Source organism: Belonocnema kinseyi, chromosome 3, assembly GCF_010883055.1.
Source record: "Belonocnema kinseyi isolate 2016_QV_RU_SX_M_011 chromosome 3, B_treatae_v1, whole genome shotgun sequence".
Taxonomy (NCBI): Eukaryota; Metazoa; Arthropoda; class Insecta; order Hymenoptera; family Cynipidae; genus Belonocnema; species Belonocnema kinseyi.
The window spans coordinates 92,123,957-92,145,466 of NC_046659.1; the positions used below are offsets into that span (position 1 = coordinate 92,123,957).

A 21,510-nucleotide genomic window follows, 5' to 3' on the forward strand; every position below is an offset into this window, starting at 1 on the left:
TTATTATTAAGCTTTGTACTTAAACGTAGTTTTCTTTCGGCTCTTGCATTTCTCAAAGTTTGAGACCGATATTTTATGTATAAAAAAAGTTCTTAGGTTTAAGAAAACATTCAGTGAACTGAAAAAGTGAGGTCGGTAATATAGGTATTTAGCTGTGTCACATGCCCTTAAACATACTTTTTCCCGAATACGCACAATCGGCTAGATACTTTTAACAATAAAATTTGAGGATCTAATAACAAAAATCTGATGGAAATTTTTGTTCGCAGCAATGAAAATTCATCATCGCTTTGTCTTCCCTGAAAAACACACAATGTTAATGAACAAATTCATATTTGTAAAATATTTTTTCTGAGGGCTTATTTTATAGCTTATTTTATGCTCTAAAAACAAAGTCCTAAATACTTTTCACCTATCTCTTAAACGAAAGTATAACCATCCAAGCCAACGTGTTCAGAAAATGTTGGTTTTTTTTGTTTAATAACAAAAAATTGATTAAAAATTCAGATTTGAACTTTTCAGAGCTTCAAAAGGATGTCCATCTTACTATTTTAGGACAACTTTCTCCGTACTGTTAATTTATGATATGAAAAAATGTAGAAATCACTTTTGACTACTTTTTTTAGAGCGAATAATAATATATAATCATATATTTTAGAAAAAAATAATTTTTGCTCAAGTTAGAATTTTTTAAATAGCAACAAACATTACGTTCCTTCTTATTTCGTTTATGGGATACATATTTACAACTTTTTTCAAAGTATTTTTTATATAATTTTTTTCAACGTAAACTTTTTTTTACTTACAATTACTAGTTTTTAAACTTAAGTATTCTATCAATCATGCAATTTGTTGACGTCAAAAAAATTTTTTTTTATTTGTTAAGATATATTGTTACTGCTATTTTTTATCAAAAACTGTACACTTAAAAGATCAGCTTTAATTTTTGTTTGCATTGAAAACGTTTTATTTATAGCAAAAAATCAGATTACTTAAAGTTAGGTAATATCGGGGGGGGGGGGGGTTGACTACTGTTACAATAGCGTTAAAAGGGAGGCGGTACAAAAATAATACAAAATAAACTATACGTAATATATGGATGACCCTTACTGCAGTTTTTATTTATTTATATAGGCCTCAATATTTAAGAGTAGAAATGGCTAATAATAATATTAAATAAAAGAAATAACTGGTTTTGAATTGAATGTTCTATTTGAAAATGTTAATCTTCAGGTTTCCCTGTCGACCTTTGAAGAAAATATAAATTTAAAATATTTAATTTAATTTTTATTTGATCATATCAAGAGCAAATAAAATTAATTAAATTTGAAAAAAAAACCTAAATCCAAGTAGTCCTTAATTTTGAAGTAACTAGAAATGTATATTTCGATCATTAATTTAAACCAATTTTAAAATAAAATGTACAGGTAAAAATAATTGTAAGGCTGCTTACACCTTATTTATTTTACTTCTGGCCTAAATCTTTTGATAGTTTTTTAAAATTAATTTTTCCAAAGAATAAAAATAAAGAATCCCAGTCAATTTTTTGTATTGTTAAATCCTGTATATAAAAATTGTTTTTAAAAACTACATTATTTTAAATATAAATATAGATTTAAAAATCAAGTCCAAGAAAAAATATCTAGGTCATATCACAATCTGCAATCATTTTTGTTTCAAATGAAAAGCAAAGTCCAAAGAACGTCACATTTTCATTTTAGTTACGTGTAAGATACATACAAATCATAAATCGATATTTATGAAAAATATTTATTAGATTTTGAATATATATCAACGGAATTCATTTTTAACGATTATAACTTTAGTTTTAAAAAAGTTACTAACCTTTTAAATTTGAAGCCAAATGATGGCGGAAGTGACGCTTACAAAAACAGAAGTTCTGATTCGCTGTACTCAACACTTCTGATTGACTGCAGGCGTGCAGCTGCGAATGACGTACGAAGGGTTAATTATTTCAAACATTTCGGAGGGGAAAAAATAATTAAGAGTAATCTTTTATTCAGAGAAAATTAATTTTTACCCAATAACTATAACTATTTCATTTCAGGCAGAAAACTTTTCTTTTTTAGTTGAAAATTCATGTATTACAAGAATTCAAAAATTCATTTTTTCGTTTGATAATTTAACTTTAATACTCCTTGTTTGATTGAAAATGCTCTTCTTCTTTTTTTTTAAATTCAACTTTTTTGTTAAAAATTTGTCTTATTTAGTAGGAAATTCCAGTATTTGGTTCAAAATTCTTTTCTTTTTCCTTCTATTGAAGATCCATAATTATTTACTAACTTTTAAATTTTAGTGCCAAACAGTGGCAGAAGTGACGCTTTAGGAACAGAATTTCTGATTGGTTCATTTGCGATTTCGTTGTACTAAAAGCTTCTGATTGGCTGCAGGTGTGCAGCTACTAAATTACAATAGGAGGGGTCATTATTTTAAACTTTTCGGGAAAAAAAAGAGTAATTAAGAGTAACCTTCAAGCCGTTCAAATTATGTTGACTTTTCTTAACAGACAACACTGTTTATTTCTTTATTTAAAACTTTTTATAATATTTATCAAAACATTTTAACCCGTACTGGAAGAAATAACAGATGTTCGACATTACCGCCCTCCAACAGAGTTTCCGAAATTTAAGTGTTTATCTCACGTTTATTCCGTTAGGCGTTTATGACCGCAAGTGCAACAGACGAACAGTGAAACTATTTGGCGCCAATTGATATTTAGAAGGTTTCATTAGAGAACTAGATTAATTTTCACAAATAATAAGTACGTATAACACCTTATATTTAAATTCTACAGTTTAATTCAATCCGCTCAGTATTATCAGATATATCACGAATTATATTAATCTAACCTCAAAATATTTCAGTGCCACCAAAGAAAGGACAAAAACGAATTGCCGCTGCTCCAGAAAAGGAGACGAAGCCTTTAAAGCGGACCAAAAAGCAAGGTATGTTCTAGATTGAATAAATTGAAAAAACAAGCTGCTTTTAATTCATAAAAAACGCTTCTTTTCAAGTGACCTTGTTCGGGCATGAGACTTTGAATTTCCTGGATAAATGACTAAACTCTAGAGAACGTTTATTTTTTGTGAAAATTTTATTGTTCTTATTAAATTTATAGTTCATTATCTTAATTTTAGCTCTTTTCAATTATGAGTACTATTAATTTTCTGGATTTTCGTAACGTTCCAACGGCTATAACCTCTAAATGCCAACTTGTATTATATATGCAAATACAGTGACCGTTACACGTTTCTCAGGCATAATTTAAATCGATAGAATGTGTTTTAGAATATAGTTATTTAGTGAGAGAAATTGAAATGTCTTTGTTGCAAAATTCGTAATTTTCAAATCATTCCCTGCTTGATTAAAATATCGGAGTTAAAATTGTTGAAAGGCTTAGAGACTCTTGTATTAAAAAGTAAATTGAAATATTTACTTCAGAAAAGGACGGTAGCTCCTAAAGAGTGATTGTATGTAGAGTAAATTTAGTAGAATGATGCCAAGGAAAATGCTTAATTAAAAAATAGAGTTAAAAAAACTAGAAAAACATTGTTTATATCTTTGGTCAAATGACAGTTTTTTTATACAATTAAACGAAAGCAACACATTTAATTTATCGTATTATATTTTGTAATATATAGTCATCTAATTGAGCTCACATGAAACTATTCAATAAATTGAGGGTTTTGATAAAACTTATTAAAATAGATGCGCAAAAATTAAATTAAATGCGAAATAGAAAATGTCCGTTCTCATTGTGACTGTTCAATTTCAATTTTGACCTTGAAAAAGTGATTTGTATAATGTATAAACTTAGGGAATGGACATACATTTTTATCGTTTTGTTCAAAATGTCATTTTAGGTTTAAAATTCAACTATTTGGTAGAATATTAATTTTTTTATTAAAAATTCAACGGTTTTGTAGAAAATTCGTCATTTAGTATGGAAAATTCTACATTAATTTCTTTTTACTTCTCTATTAATGCCATCTGTTGTAAAAATTAAATCTTTTTTTGGCCAAAATTGTAACTACTTGATTGAACGTTAATCTTTTTTCAACGAACATTTTCTACTATCTTGTCGAAAATTCGTCTTTAGTTGCATCGACTGTTTTTAGTTTCAAATAAAAATATTTTTTGCTTGAAATGTCAAGTACTACATTTTTAATTGAAAATATTCAACTGCTTAGTCGAAAGTGTTGATGATTCATCATATTAATTCGAAAACTTTTTTTTAATTTAAACAATTTTGGAGAATTTGTTTTATAGATGGTTGAAACTTAAATAATTAACTGAAAATGTAACTATTTCATGTTTGGTTGAAAATGTATCATTTTTAGTTAGAAGTTAATGCATTGTCTTTTGAAAATGTCTTTTTTTTTTAAATTAATTTTTTGTTTCTTTAAAATTCCTTTTTTTTGTTGTTAAAAAATAATTTTTTAAACTGAAAATATAACCACTCTACTTTTTTTTTGAAAATGTTGAAAATACATACATTTGGTTAAGAATTCGTATTTTTTTTTTTGTAGAAAATTCATCTTTATGGTCAAAAGTTCAACTGTTTGGTTCAAAACTCGATTTTTCATTGAAGATTCATCATTATTGTTGAAAAGTTATTTCTTTGGTTAAAAATTAAACTATTTCCTTGAAAATGTGTCTTTTGTCTTAGTAAGTAAGTAAAACTCACTTGTTAAAAATTCATTTTGTCGTTGATGATTCGTCATTTTAATTCGAAAACTTTTTTTGTCTGTTGAAATTTAACTATTTTGTTTAAAAATTCCTATTTATTTGGTTAAAACTTAATGTGATAACTAAAACTTTAACTATTAAATTTTTATTTAAAAATGTATCTTTTTCAGTTGAAAATTTATCTATTTTAGTTAAAATTTCATCTATTTTATTTAAAAATTCATGCATTCAGTTGAAAATCTGTCTTTGAGAAAATTCAGCTGTTTTTGGTTGAAAAATTAATAATTACGTTTTTCGTTAAAGAATCAAATAATTTGTTAAAAATTCCTTTTTTGGTTGAGAATTCGTTTTTAATTGGTTAAAACTTAATTTCTTACTTCCCTTTTTTATTAAAAATGTATCTTTTTTAGTTGGAAACTCTAGTATTTTGTTGAAAATTCCTTTTTCTTAACTGAAAATATAACTGTCTTATTTTTGGTTGAAAATTTGTCCTTTTTGGTTGATAATTCATGTATTTTGTTGAAAATACGTATTTTTGGGGTACAAAAAATTAATCTTAATGGTTGAAAATTCATATATTTGACCAAAAATCTAAGTATTTGGTTCAAAAATTTTTTTTTGAAGATTCATCACTATGGTTGTAAATTTATGTCTTTTGTTCAAAATTTAACTACGCCACTTTTGGTTGAAATCTTTTGTTGCAAATTCATATTTTTGGTCGAAAATTTCACTCCTTGGTTCACAATTCAGTTTTTTAGCTAAAAATTCATCATTGTAGTTGAAAGTTAATTTCTTTGGATAAAACTTTAACTTTTTTATTGGAGATTCTTTTTTTTTTTTACTCGAAAATGCATGAATTTTATTTAAAACTCTTCTTTTGTGGTAAAATATTAATCTTCTTAGTGAAAAATCAATCTTCCCGATTGAAAAATTCTTTTGAAAAAGAGATTCAGAAAAATTAAAATAATATGTAGAAAAAATCCGAATCTTAGCAAAAATATTAGCTAGATCCCTTTTCTTCTGTAATGAATGTTTTTCTCTATTTTTATTAGAAATTAACTTTCTTTAAATCTTAGTTTATGACTTACTCGAATTTCAAAAATGTGAGTTAAAGAAGACACCAGTATATTTCATAAAAAATGGTGTTGCTATTGAACAGAAATTGTGTAAAATGTAAAGCACCTGAAGAAATCCTCTGTTTTAAATAAGAATTCTTGGAATTACAGAGCTCACAGTCACACCAAATCTCCATCCAGTAAAAGAAGGAGGATATGCCCTCGTATTCGGGAATGGGGAGGTCGGGCAGCTCGGTTTGGGACCTGACATTTTCGAAAAAACCCGACCAGCCGTTCTTCCCGGCTTCGAAGACATCGCCGCAGTCGTGGCTGGTGGGATGCATAGCGTATGCCTGACAAAAACTGGAAAAGTTTTATCGTTTGGCTGCAATGATGAGGGAGCTTTGGGGAGGGACACGTCGGAAGAAGGATCCGAAACTATTCCGGGATTCGTGGAGCTCCCTGCCAAGGTCATTCAAATCTCAGCTGGAGACTCTCACAGTGCGGCTCTTCTGGATGATGGTCGCGTTTTCGCATGGGGAGCATTCAGGGTACTAAAATAATTTAAAACTATTCTATACTAAAGTAACATTTTACAGGAGAAGCAGAAAACAGTTTTTGTGATAGGGCGCAAAAGAAAAAATTATAGAAGCTAATGATCCATATGAGCTGTACTTTCAAAGTTTGCAAGCATTACAAAAATGTTTTCAAATTAGGGGGGAGAAAAACACGAAATGAGCTTTTCCTAGTTGTCATTTTCAATTATTTTAAAATTCACTTTTTCCTGCTTTTAATTTATATGTGCATCTAAAACTTTAAAAGGGTTTGAAAATGATCTTTTATCACACAAAACAAATATCACAGATGACAGAAAACGTAAGTTTAATCCTTATCACTTCTGAGTAAGATGGAGGAAAAACAAAGTGGGCTGTACCTACTTGTAATTCTTAGTTATTTTAAAATTATTGTTCCATTTTCCACATTACTTTTTAGTAACTTTTTTAAGTTGAAGTCACTATAGGCACTTTTTTAAATGAAAATCTCACTTAAATCACTTTTCTTTCAATAAATTAACCCATGCGTTAAGGATATACATTACGTACAATCAATCTCAAAAATTGCCTATCTTTAAAATGATTTATAAAATCTACAAAAAAAGATCTATTAATAATTTCTGTGAATCTTGATTTAGGCTTCTAAGTACACTTTAGAAAAAAAAAATTCAGGTTAAAATTATTTATTTAACAGTATTTATTCAAAGGTTAAGTTTTTCCTTTGTGTTAAAGGAAAAGTTACCATTTTAATTTAATCCTAATGATCAAAGTCTCATTGTATGCCTCGAAGGATTCTCTAATTACTATTTGGGTTGATTTTATTAGAAAAAATTAATTGAGAGATCATACAGTTATTATTGTTATAAATAATCCCAGTTTAAATTTTAATTAACAGCACCCAAATAAAATTGTGGAGAATCCTTTGAAGAATAAAATGAGGCCTTAACCTTTAGGATTAAATGAATATTGTAATTTTTCCCTGAAGAGAAAGGAAAAACTAAACCTTTAATTAACTACTGTTGAATAAACAATTTTAACCTGATTTTTTTTCTGAAGTGTGCTTAGAAATCTCCATTAAGATTTACAGAAATTAATAATAGATAGGCAACTGTTGATATTGATTGTACGTAGTGTACATCCTTAATCTCTGTTGAATTAAATCTACTAATGACTTTTCTTTAATTTGTTTAAAATATTTTAGGAAATTTTATAAGATTCTAAGAAGTCGTTAATAAATTTTAGTAATTTGAAGGCATTTTAGGTTATTTTACAAAGAATTTTCAAGAGCTTCAAAAAGTTTCAAGGGATTCGAAATATTTGAGGTGTTTTATAAGATTTCAAGAAATGTTTCACAGATTTCAATGATTTCAAGTGAGTTAAAAGATTTTAGGGTATTTTTAGAGATTCCAAAAAAATTGTAAGAGCTTTAAAAAGTGTCGAGGTATTTGAATTATTTGATTCCAAAAAAAGTTTCACAGATTTCAATGATTGAAAGGGATTTTAAATATTTTAGGGTATTTTTAAAGATCACAAGAAATTTGTAAGAGCTTCACGAAGTTTTAAAGAGTTTTAATTATTTTAGGGCATTTTAAAAGATTCAAAGGCACTTTTAATAGATTTCAATAATTTGAAGGTATTTTAGGGTATTTTTAAAACGTTCAAGCAATGATCAAAAGCTCTAAAATGTTTGAAAATATGTCAAAGAATTTGAAATATTTTAGGTCATCTTAAAAGATTTAAAGAAATTTTATTTGATTTTAACCATTTGAATGATTTTTGTGGATTTAAACAAATTTCAGTAAGATTGTAAGAATTTCATACCAATTCCTAAAAATTGAGCGATTTTGTAGGACCTGCAAGATTTTAGAATATTTTTATAGGTTCCAAAATACTTATAAGATTTGCGATAATTTCAATGATTTTAATCGATTTTAAAAGTTCTTACGGTATTGCAATCAATTTTGCAAGATTTCAAGTAATATCAGATCTTATGTAATTTCACGGGACTTTATAATATTTTAATGGATTTCAAAAAATGTATTCACGAGACTTGAGGGATTTCTAAGATTTTCAAAATTTTCAAGGTAATTCCAAAAATTGTAGGATATTTTAAAAGATTCCAAGAAATTTTTGATAGATTTCAATAATTTTGAGAAACGTGAAATGTTTTAAGATACCTTAAAAGATTTTAAGGAATTTTAATCAATTCAAATAATTTTTTAAGATATTTCGAAAGATTTTAAAGCATTTTTTTCAACTTGCAAAGAATTTTCAAGAGAATTTGAATGGTTTAGGGTATTTCGAAACATTCCGAAGGTAAATTTAATTTAATTTAAATAATTTAAAGGATTTGAAACATTTGAGGATATTTTAAAAGATTCTGAAGCATTATTAATAGATTTCAATAATTTGTAAACATTTTTATAAATTCCAAGGTATTTTCAAGAGCTTTGAAAAGGTTCAAGAGATTTCATAATATTTCAAAGATTTAAACTATTTTAGGGTATTTTAAAAGATTTAAAAGAATTATCAATCGATATCAATAATTTCAAAGGATTTCAAAGATTTTAAGGTATTTTGGAAAATTCCAAGGAATTTACAAGGTATTTCAAAAGATTTCATGTGGTTTAAAATAATTTAGGGTATTTTAAAAGATGTAAAGAAATTTTCAATTGATTTCAATAATTTGAAAGCATTTAGAAGAATTTAACAGAATTTAGGGTACTCTAAAAAATTCCAAGGCATTTTCAATAGCTTTAATAATTTTCAAGGCTTTTCAAAAATTTTAAAAGTATTTATAGTATTTTTAATTAAATAGGTTCAAAAGTTTCCAAACATTTAAAGGATTTCAGGTTATTTTAAAATATCCCAAAGAATTTTCAATTGATTTCAATAATTTAAAGTGATTTTAAGGTATTTTTGAACATTTTCAAGAGCTTTAAAAAAGTTTCAAAAGATTTTTAAAAAAATTTTTTATAAAATATATTTGATCAAAATTCACTTTTTTTTTGCAAAATTTCACAGAATTTTGTAATATTCAAATTTAATTCAAATAATTTATGCACAAAAAGTTACAGATTTCGTAAGGGTTCAAGGATTTCAAAAGATTTTCAAATATTTTTTGCAATTCCATCGAATTTTCTTAGTTCCCTTGAATTCTTCTAAATTTACTCAATTCAATGCATTTTTTAGTTTTTGTGTAATTCATTCTGAAGCTTTTTAACTTTACTTTTAATTATGAGGCATTTAATTAAATTTTTTGTGAATTTCCTTGCACTGTTCTAAGCTTTTTAAATTGTTTTCAGTTCATTTCAATTCTTTTATATTTAACCTGAATTATTTTGAAATTCTGAATTCGTTAAAATTCACTTAAAATTCATTGTGTGGGTTATACATTTTTTATAAACTTAAGGTTTAAATATCAGCTCTGAGAATAATAAACTATTAGAATTTAGACTTTAAATGTTAATGGTCACGGAAAATAAAAAATTACCATGGGAAAAGTCATAGAATTATGAAAAATCATTTCTGTGGCTACCCTGTAATTTTTATTCTGGTTTATTTTTTTATTTATTTTTTTCATATAATTATCTTTTAAACGAATGCAAAAATAATTGCTTATCGAAAGGTCTCAACCTAACGGTATTTGTAACAAAAGTCAGGTATCTGCAAAACATAGATTTTCTATGATTTTAAGGATCAAAATATTGTAACTGATATCATTTCAAATAAAAAACATTATTTTTTATCAAAAATGTTAAAATTAACAAAAGAAAAACTTTAATTTTAACCATGTTTTTTGCAATTGATTTTTTTCTGACCTACGCTTTTTACCAATTTTTAAAAAATGTTTGCATTTTAGTAAATGACGGCTTATTATTTCCCGGAAAACATTCACTACAACTCTACTGTTTCTAATTTTGAAAGTACATTTTTCTATGGCTGCAATCATTTTTTTTTTAATTTGTATGGATCGACGTATGGTGGGAGAAAATGCACTTTTTTCGTTAAAAAATGTCCATCCTTAAATTTTTTTTCATTTCTTGAATTCTTTTATACATTAAAGTTCATTAAATTCCGAAGAGCTTGACGCTCCGAGCTTCTGTCTCCTCTTTGTTTATTAATAATGTTTTCACTCAAAGTATGGAAAAACTGAAATTTTGTACAAAACAATTTTTTAAGCTTTAATAACTGATTAGGTATACTTTATATTCTCTTAAATGAATGTCTAGGGTCTTATATAATACAAATAATTTCTTTATTATTCTATTTATTTGTTATAAACCAATTTTATGAACAAATTAGCAAATATTCTTATTATCGTTAAAAAAAGTGTTCTGTTTGTTAAAAGTGTTTCATATTAATGCAGGAATGACATTTAATTACAATAATAATTTAAAAGTTTGTAATAACCATTGTTATAAACCATTTTTGTGGCGAAACATTAAAATTTGATATTTTTTCAAATTATAGTTTCCTTCAATCGCCAGAATGGCTTCAGGTATTCCTTAAAATAATAAATATTTATTAATGTTTGATAAAATGTAACAATTAAAATTTTTATAAACAAATTCAAAATGTTTGCTCTTTCGCATAGAAAAAAAGATATTTTTCAACTGGAAATGTTTTGAGCTGTTGGACGAACGACTGCTAGTCAAAAAACATTTGCGAAGTGAACAGTAACCATTGTTATAAATAATTCTTGTGATAAAATATTCAAATTTAAGGTTTTATCACATTTTAATTCTCTTTAGTCGCTAGATTGGCTACAGATAGTCCTTAAAAAATGTATTTTTTATAAGATTTAGTCAAATATAACAACTTAAATAATTATAAACAATTTAGATAAACAAATTCCAAATGTTGGTAGTTTCACTTGAAAAAAGTCGGGTTTTCAATCGCAATAGAAGGAGAATGAATAAAAAAACGCTGCATTCTAGCAATCAAAGAAAATTTAAATTTGATAAAAGCTTAAGTTTAAATATTTTGCCATAAGAATTTTTAATAATAGTGGTTTATTGTTAACTTTTCTAATGTTTTTGTGACTAGCAGTAATTCGTCCAATAGCTTAAAACATTTCCAGTGTGAACAAAAAATTCTATGCGAAAGGGTCAAAATTTTGAATTTGTTTACAAAATTTGTAAAGGTTTCATTTTATCAAATATTATTAAATATTTATTATTTTAAGCAATACTTGAAGTCGTTTTGGCGATTGAAGGAAATTATAGTTTGACTTTTATGTGCCAAATTTCAGTTTTTCCATACTTTGAGTGGAAAAATTATTCGTAAACAAACAGAGGAGACAAAAGTTCTCTTATTAGAAAAAGCATAATTAAAATTAATGTTTTACTTTTGTGAATTAAAATTTTTTTATATAAAATAATGGTTTTTATTTCAAATTTCCAAGATTCTAAAAATCATAGAAAAAGTCTTTTTTTCAAATAACTGACTTTTAGCACGACAACTTCCTTAAGTACTTGCAGCTGCAAAACTCCGATTTACCCGAAAATTGGGCTTTACCCAGTTTTTGTTATTCTCATTTTTTGAATGAATTTATTCTCTGTAATAATGTAAAATATATTTTCTCATATAAATATGTATTTGTTTCTTCTGCAGGATTCACACGGGACTATGGGCTTGACCCTGAGAGGCAATGAAAAGCTTCCAGTCGAGATATTATCTTCAAAAATAGTTAAAATTGCATCGGGGGCGGATCACTTGGTTTTACTTGATACCCAAGGACTCATCTACACCTGTGGCTGTGGAGAACAGGGTCAATTGGGAAGGGTATCGCCCAGAAGTTCGGACCGACACAGTAGGCATGGATTAGGACCTTTGCTCGTGCCTGCATTGGTTGAATTCAAAATGGGCAAGAAGTTAGAATTTGACGATATATGGGCTTCGACCTCTTGCACGTTCGCCAAATCGTATCCTAATGGGGACATCTACGTGTTTGGACTAAATAATTACAAACAAATCGGTAAGGATTTTTCCTTCGTATTTTATATAGCAATAATTTCGTTCAAAACCACCTACAGGTCGCAAATCTCAACCAAATCAAACAAAATTCAGCCAGAAATGTTTGTAATGCAACTTCAAAGAGAGTCACGAAGCCAAATTAAAAAAAAAATATTTTGCTTAAACCTTTTTTTAAAACAAACTATGGCGAAATCAAGTTTTTTTTTACTTAATTGTATAACCCTTTCGTGAATACAAGATTTCGGGTCATGAACTAGATAAACCATATAGAATTTAAGGAGTTTGATGCATAGCTAATTTCAAGTTTGCCATTAATTTTGCAAAAAAAATTTGTGAGAACAAAATATTTTTTCTAGATTAATTTTTTATTAACAAATTGTATTTTTAAATCTCACTGCGTATAAACAAATGTGTTTTTAGTATTGATTAAGTTGTTTTGAATTAATCTGTTTGAACAAATAAATTATTTGACAAATTTATGGATTTAATAGTGAAGCTATTTTTGCTATTTGGTCAATTCGGTTTAGGGTTTATGGCTTTAGGTATTATCGGTTTAGGGTTTATATATTTTAGCATTATTTTTGCAACATATTCCCAATTTAGCAATAATCGTTTTAACTATTTGTTTAAACAAATTATTTTGAAAAATTTGGCTTCGTGAGTCTCTTTGAAATTCATTTACAAACATTTCTAGCTAAATTTTGTTTGATTTGGTTAAAATTTGCGACCTGTAGGTGGTTGAATTATTATCATTTTCATTGATGATTTCTTTCAGTTTACAATGCGTAATTCGAAAATCTTTCACGTTTGAAATTGATAATTTTTGATTTTAAAAAACCTTTTTATTTGATCGATTGTGAATATGAATAAATTAATGATTTTTAAAATTGAATTTTAATTTAAGATTCAAAAAGTGAATACTATTATTGATTTTACAAGATTGTTCGGAATCAGTTCAAAATTTAATAATTTCCAGATTTTAATGTTGAAAATTTATCTATTTCAGTTGGAAAGTCTTAGTAGTTAAACTAAATATAAACGCTTGATTCAAATTTTATAAACTATTTTTAATTTAAAAATAACTTTAAAATAATAAATTCATAATTAAATGCTTTTATTAAGTTTAAAATATTGGTTTGGTCTAAAATTTGGAAATTTGACATTATTTAAATAAGAAAAATAACAATTGGTGATTATCTAGAATTATATCATTGTTCATGTAAAATCAGTAATTATCAATAAAATATTAAAAATTAAAGAAAAACTGAACTCTCAACGTTACAATTTTAATTGAGCTTTCTGAAAAAATTTAATTTACAAGTAAAATTGTTGAATTCTGATGCACAATAAAAATTAAAATATAAATATATAAATAAATATTAATAATATAAGAAATTGAATAAATATATACAAACGAAAATAAATATAGAACACCTATAATTCCAGAAACAAATTAGAGTAAGTTAAAGAGATATTCAGAAGGTCTAAAAAGATTCAAAATTAGTTTAAAATTTGAAATGATTTCAAATAATTGAAAGGAAGTGTCAACCTATACCGACAAAATCTGGCTCTCCGTACCGAAATTGCGGTGCATATATGCCACGCCCTAATTTAAACAAAATATAAATTTTTGCCGTTTCCAAGCAAAAAATTTAAAAGCTTTTTAAGAATTAAAAAAGGCTCCAAAATAATGAAAAATGTTTTCTTAACATTTATAGGAAAATGACTTTTCATTTTGAAAGATTAATTTTAAGAGAATATTTAAAAAGATTTTCAAATTTATAAAAAATGAATCTGGAAGATTTTATGGAAATATTTTTAAATTTTGAAACATGTAGATTTTTGAAGATTTTGAAGTAAAATTTTAAAGCTTTTAGAGGATTTCTAAACAATGTAAAATGAAAATATTTTATCTTTTAATTTCAGAAGTTTTTAGTTTATAAACAACTATAATATTTCAATTGTTAATATTTCTAGCTTAAAGTTGATTAAAATGATTTACTGCTCATTTTCATCTGTTGACATTGAAAAATTTTTTACAATGGAGTTTTAATTTTTTTATTTTATTGACCGTGAAAAATGTTTGCGACCCGGGAAATGACCGGGAATTTTGTTATGTGATTAAAACGGCCACCCTGAGTGTTTCTACTATGGTTACCCTAAAAATATAATATTTATTGTCGTTTTATCAACTGCCTATTTTCTTTCATTTGGTGTAAAAATAGTTGTGTACAATTAATATAATTGAAGGTGGGTATTTTTCTATTATGATATTATTCAGTTTACAAAGCTAAATTCGAAAAGCTTTCACTTCAAAATTTTGAGTATTAGGTTTTAATTTTTAAGCGTACATTTTTAATTTAGAGAATTTTAAAATACAGTTTTCAAGACCTAAAAAAATAAAAAAATAGAAGGGTTTGAAATCTACAATTTTGGATTTAAAAGAACATTTTAGTTTGCCAAATCTGAATATAAAGTATAATTGATTTTCAAAATTGAACTGTGCATTAAGGATTAACAACGGAATAATAATTGATTTTACAAGACGATTCGGAATTTGTTTAAAATTTCAAGAGAACAATTTCCCTAATATTTATAAATAATTCACTGTTCATTTAAAGTCAATAATTATAAGTCAATTATTCAAAACTAAACGAAAAAACTAAACTTGGAACGTTAAATTTTTAATTTTTCTATTAATAGTATATTACATCACAAGTAGGGTTAGGCACGAATTTGTAACCGTTCACAGAATTGACATACTGACTTTTCGAACTAGAGATAGGAAAAACGAGAAAAAGAGTCAAATAGGAAAAAGAATAAAAATGGGATAAATCATTCAAAATTGAAGTTCATTTTTCATACTTTTAAAATTAAGTTACAAACCATAAATTTTGCTTAAAAAATATAGTTGATTTTCCATTGTATACTTCTTGATTTCGGACTAAACACTTAAAGTTGGATTTCACATTAGTTTAATACTTGAAAAATTTTATGACATTATTTTTTTTCAAATTTGTGACACTATTTTTGATCTCGGAAGTGATTCCGAGGCCTAAAGAAATTTTCCTTTTAAATTAATTAAATAAAAATTAATTAATAATTTAATTTAATAATAATTTAATTTAATTAATTAATAATTTAATTAATTAATTAAATAATTAAATTTCCATTAGATTTGAAGTTGAAAATTTGTGATAAAAGACATTTTTATTTAATAAATAATTTTTTTATTGGATCTGTACTTTGAATATTAAAAAGTGAACAATAAATTATTTGACAAAAAGATTTGAAATCAGCTCAAAATTTAAGAATTTCCAGATTTTGACGTTAAAAATTAAATGGTTTCAATTTTAAGGTCTGTCATTAAAACATGTTAACGTCTGATTCAAACTTTATAAACTATTTTCAACTTAAAAAAACTTCACAATTATGTATTCGTAATTAAAGGATTTCATTAAATTTGAAATATTGTTTCAGTCTACAAAATAAAATTTTTGTCCATTTAAATTTGAAATTTTTGAATTAAGAAAGAGAATAATCATTGATTATTTAGCTTTATTTTTAATATTTATGGTTAAATTTTTAAGTGAAATTGTTGAGTTTGATGTATAAATAACAATGGAACACTTATTATTTGTAGAAAAAATTTTGAGTAATTTTAAGAGATATTTAGGAGTTTTGAAAAGATTCAAAATTATCATGCAAGTTTTTTTTTTAATTCGTTAAAATCTTCCATATTCTTTTGGGATAATTTTCTAAATCTTTTAAAACCTTAAATATTTTCTTAAAATAATTTTTCAAAATAAAAAAGCATTCTCAATTTTTCTATGAATCGTGAGCAAATGGTTTTATTTTTTTGAAGCCTTCCACCATTCTTGCAAAGCTGCTGCATTTTTTGTTTGAAATATGCAAAAATATACATTTTATTTTTAATTAAGCTATTATTCCAAGTTTGAAATTAATTTTTAATCTTTTCAAAACTTCTAAATATCCCTTAAAATTAAATCTTTTCTACAGACAATGAATGTTCAATTGTTGCATATACATCCAAATTTTAAGGAAGTTTTTTAAAATTTGCAGAATTTTCTAGATTTCTTAAGATTTTGAAACTTTTCAAGGAGGTTTCAACTATTTAAAATGAAAATAATTGAACTTCTAATTTAAGAACTGTCCAGTTAAAACAAAAAATTACAATTTTTTATGTTTCTAGCTTAAAATTCCTTAAAAAATAAAATTTTGAAATTTTTAAAGTTCATTGATTGATTTTTTAATGTAGAGCATTGAACATGATAACGTGGATTTATATTTTTGGAACTGAATCTGAACCTTTGACCTCTGTAATTTATAAAAGTTAAAAATCATAAATTTGGCAACTTATCTGCATTTCATTCTAAATTGATCAATTGAAAATTGTTAGTACCTTCCATTTTATACGTGTAAATTGTTGAGCATTTGAGTACAATATTTTTTAATTTAAAAACTTTTAAACTTCAATTTTGAAAGTTCACTTGCAGCTCAGTTTTTATCACTTTAAATGAAAAGTTGTTTAACTTTAGTGTTCGATTTTTTAAATTTCATTGACTGTGAAAAATGTTTGCCAATCGGAAAATGACCGGGAATTTATTTCTTCGATTAAAACGGCTTTTTTGATACTTTTTTAGTTGTATAGGGCACTTGGAAGCCTGTAAGAAGATTTTTCTCAATTTTATTGCAGGTTTGAAGGAAGGAGACGTACATTTTCATCCACGACTTTCAAAGACTTTCTTTGGAAAGAATTGGATACGCATATGTGGCGGCATGCATCATACAATTGCGCTAGATGCGGACGGCAAAGTGTTCGTTCTAGGACGAAAAGAGTACGGACGTCTTGGGCTTGGTGCTAATTGCGAGGATGCGACGCAGCTGGAACAAGTCGTTGCACTCAATTCTTCAAAGTGCATCGACATTGGAGCAGGAACTGCTCAGTCGTATGCTGTGACAGATTCTGGTATGTCGTTAATCTCAAATTTGGAATTATAGGGATCACAGTCCATCCCCTTTTTTAGCCAATCCAATTTTTCCCCTTCAATTTAAAAACTCCCTTAAAATATCTAAAATCGGAAATCCGGACCCTAGACACTACTTACCTGGGAAACCTGGAATTGTCAGGGAATTTTTTCGAGAGCGTGCTTCGATTTTTTTGAAATTTTAGTATAAAATGATATAACAATGTTTTTTTTTAATTCATCAAAGTAGCTTTATGTTACTGGATTTAACTACATTCTATAACACTAGTTTTTTTTGTTGGTAATTAATTTTTTTAACTGAAAATTTAACTATTCTATTTTGATTTGAAAATTTATCTTTTTTAGTTGTAAATCGAACTATTCTATTAAAAAGTATACTATTCTGTTGAATATTCATGTGATTAGTTGAAAGTTCGTCCTTCTTGGTAGAAAATTAATTTTCTTGGCTGCATATTTTTCTTTATGCTTGAAAACTCCAGTTTAATTAAAAAGAAATTTCCTCTTGACTGAAAAATCTTTATTAGTTGAAAGTTCAACCATTTTTTTAAAGTTAAGGTCTTCTGCTTCAAATTCACTTTTCTCTTTTTTTTTTAAAGATTCATCATTCTAAGAAAAATTTTATCTCTGGTTAAAAAACGAGCTATTTTGCTCAAAATTCTGTTTTTCTTCAACTAAAAATTTGTTTACGGAAAATTTAACTGTTCCAGTTAAAACTATAACCATTTTGTTGAATATTTTGCTTGGAAATCAATTTTTTAATCTAAAAATTTACCAAAGTAATTCTAGTAATAAATTCATCGTTTTAGTTGAAAATTCATCTCTTCGATTAAACATTGATTTTTTTATCTGATATTTTGACTATTCAAATTTTGTTTGACAATTTAGGTTTTTTAATTTAAAATTCATATTTTTTGTTGAAAATTCAACTATTCCAGTTTAAGATTCATCATTTTATTTAAAAATTCATTAGTTTAGTTAAAAATTCTTTTTTTAACTAAAAATGTAAGTATCCCAGTTATGATTAAAAATTGGTCAATTTTAGTTGAAAACTCAAGTATTTGGTTAAAAAGTTTTCTTTTTTAGTTGAAATTTCATTTATTCTGTGGGAAAATCGCCCTCAATGTATCAAATTAATCTTTTTTATTGAAAATTAATCTTTTTTTTTTTTATTTTTTACTATTTACTTTTTTTTTTTAATCAAGTATTCCAGCTAAATATTCATCTTTTTAGTTGCAAAACAAAATCACTTGGTTAAAAAATTCACGTTTTTAGGTTTAAAATTCATCATTGGTAAAAATTAATTTTTTAACTGAAAATTTAACTATTCCATGATTGAATGAAAAGTTGTCTTTTAGCTTAAAATTGAAATATTTCGTTGAAAATTTATCGATTTTGTTGACAAATCGAATTTTTGGGTTGAAGATTAAAGTATTCCAGTGAGATATTCAAAATTTTCATGGAAAATTCATCTTTTTGGTTTGAAATTCACCTATTCCAGTAGAAAATTCATTATTTTAGTTCAAAAGTTTTAGTTTAGGTCTTTTTTTGTTTTGTAGAAAATTAAGGTTTGTAACTAAAAATTTAACTGTTCCATTTTTTGCTGAAAATTTGTCTTTTTATTTGAAAATTTAACTGTTTTGTTGAAATCTTGTTTAAAGCGTGTCTATTCCAGTTAAATATTAATAATTTTAGTTGAAAATTCATAACTTTGCGTGAAAATTAATTATTTTGATGGAAAATTTTACTATTCCATTTTTGGTTGAAATTTGGTGTTTTAGTTTAAACTTCCACTATTTCGTTGAAAATTGATGTATTTTCTTGAAAAATCATCTTTTTGGTAGAAAATTACTCTTTGTTTGTAAATAAAGCTGCTTGGTTGAAAGTTAAACTCTTTTCTCAAAAATGTATCTATTTGAATTAAGAATTCATCATTTTAGTTGAAAATTAATTACTTTATTTGAATCTTTATTGTTTTTTTAATGGAAAATTCTTGTAATAAACTAATAATTTAGCTATTCCATTTTTTGTTTAAAACTGATATTTTTAGTCCACAGTGCACCTATTTCTTTGAAAATCGATCTTTTTGAGTTAAAAATTAAACTATTTGGTTGATAATTCATATATTTTGTTGAAAAATCGTTTGTTTTTTGTAGAAAATTCATCTATATTGTTTGGAGTGCAATATATTTACTGGAAAAGTTAACAATTTGAAGAGATTTAAACTGAATTTAGTATAGTACCCACTTTAATTTTTTACCTGAATATGCTACTAATTTTAAGTTTCAGAAGATAAAATAAAAATTTGTTTAAAATATTATGCAAATTCTTAGACTTTCGAGACAAATTCAAAAAATGATTAATTCTTTTTTCAGTATTTAATTATATAATTAATCGACGATGCTATTATATTTGAGAATATCTTGTAATATAATTTTTTAAAAGCTTTCTGAATGAAACGTGCATTTAATCCCTAAAAACTGAAAAAAAAACATTATTTATAATAACCTCGCGGATCTATATACAAATTTCGAGTTATGTTTAAAAAATGCAAAATATTTGAATTGACCGGAAAACCGGAAAATGACAATAAATTAGTTTAAAACCCGGGAATTTACTTCTGATCGCACTAAAATTCAAAGTTTCATTATTTTAATAATTTTTGTCAATTTATAAAGTGATTTATACTTTATACACAGTCGCAGATTTTTCAGATTATCCTAATCTAATTAAATCTTTTTTTAATTATTTAGAAATTAAACTAGATGTTTGAAAATGTATGTACTTTGTGAAAAATTCGCCTTTTTTTTGTAGAAAATTAATCTATATGGTTGAAAATTTACCTTTTCTTGTTCAAAATTCAACAATTTTGATGAAAATTTATCTTTTTTAATTGAAAAATAAACTATTTCGTTGAAAATCCACACATTTGTTCAAAATTGAATAAAAGTACTTGGTTGAAAGTTAAACTCTTGTTGATAATTCATCATTTTAATTAAAAAAACCATTTCTTTGGTTATAATATGAGCTATTTCATTAAAAACTTGTTTTTTCTTTGGATGAAAAGGAATATTTGCTGAAAATTTAACTATTCGCTTGAAATTTGTTTCTTTTTCGTTTGAAAACTATTTGGTTTTTTAAACTGAAAATGTAACTGTTGTTCCAGTTGCATATTCCATAATTTTCGATAAAAATTAATCTCACTGGTTAAATATTAATTTTTTTACTAAAAATTTAATTATTCATTTTTTAGTTTCAAATAATCTTTTTTAGCTGAAAATTCGTCTTTGGGAGAAATTAATCTTCTTGGTTTAAAAATGAATATTTTTAGTAAAAAATTCAATTATTTTAGTTAAAGATTCAGATTTCAGTTAAAAATTTGTCTTTATGGTTTAAAATTCATTTATTTTAATTAAATATTCACAATTTTGTTTGAAAATTCATCACTTTGTTTGAAAATATAACTATTTTTTAAAAAGTTAGATTTTTTTATTGAAAGCAATTCTTTAAATTGAAAATTCCGCACTTGTAGTTGAAAATTTATCTGGTTGGTTAAAAATTAATTTTTTTAACTTAAAATGTAAATATTTAAGTTTTGGTTGACAATTTATTATTTGTAATAAAAAAATAATTTTTTGTTTGAAAAGTCAACTATTCCGGTCGAAGATTGATTATTTTAGTTGAAAACTCATGTTTGGTTCAAAATTAATTTTTTTTGAACGAAAAATGTTACTGTTCCATTTTCAGTTTCAAATTATTATTTTTTTAGTTCAAAATTCAACTATCTGGTTGAAAATTTTTCTTCTTGAATGAAAAAATCATCTATTTCGTTAAAAATGTATATATTTTGTTGAAAAATTGTATTTTTTTTGTAAAAAATTAATCTTTGTATTTGAAAATTAATCTTCTTCTTTAAAAATTAATCTTTTTGATTGAAAATTCAAGTATTCCAGTTAAATATTTATCATTTTAGTGAAAATTCATTTTTTAGCTTGAAAATAAAATTGTTTGGTTAAAAGTTACTCTTTTGTTCAAAATTAATTTTCGTTGTATATTCATCGTTTTGATTAAAATGGTTGAAAGTTAGTTTGTTTTTTGTTGCAAGTATGTATGTATGTATGTATGTATGTATTTAATCTCTCCCTTTTACGGGTTTGAGGGCCACCGCTCCCTGTACATATATTTACAATTCCATCCTTAGTCTAA

The 21,510-nt window shown here is 25.4% G+C and overlaps 1 protein-coding gene across 1 annotated transcript in view; it reads left to right on the forward strand.

Moving 5' to 3' along the window:
- Nucleotides 1-2,489: 2,489 nt before the first annotated feature.
- Nucleotides 2,490-21,510, forward strand: part of LOC117169387 (regulator of chromosome condensation) — a 20,923-nt gene continuing 1,902 nt past the window's right edge. Inside the window, exons 1-5 of the mRNA XM_033355745.1 lie at nt 2,490-2,782; nt 2,886-2,966; nt 5,937-6,316; nt 11,936-12,299; nt 17,016-17,288. Of these exons, the coding sequence (XP_033211636.1) occupies nt 2,782; nt 2,886-2,966; nt 5,937-6,316; nt 11,936-12,299; nt 17,016-17,288 (1,099 nt within the window). The 5' untranslated portion in view covers nt 2,490-2,781. The remainder of the gene's footprint in view (nt 2,783-2,885; nt 2,967-5,936; nt 6,317-11,935; nt 12,300-17,015; nt 17,289-21,510) is intronic.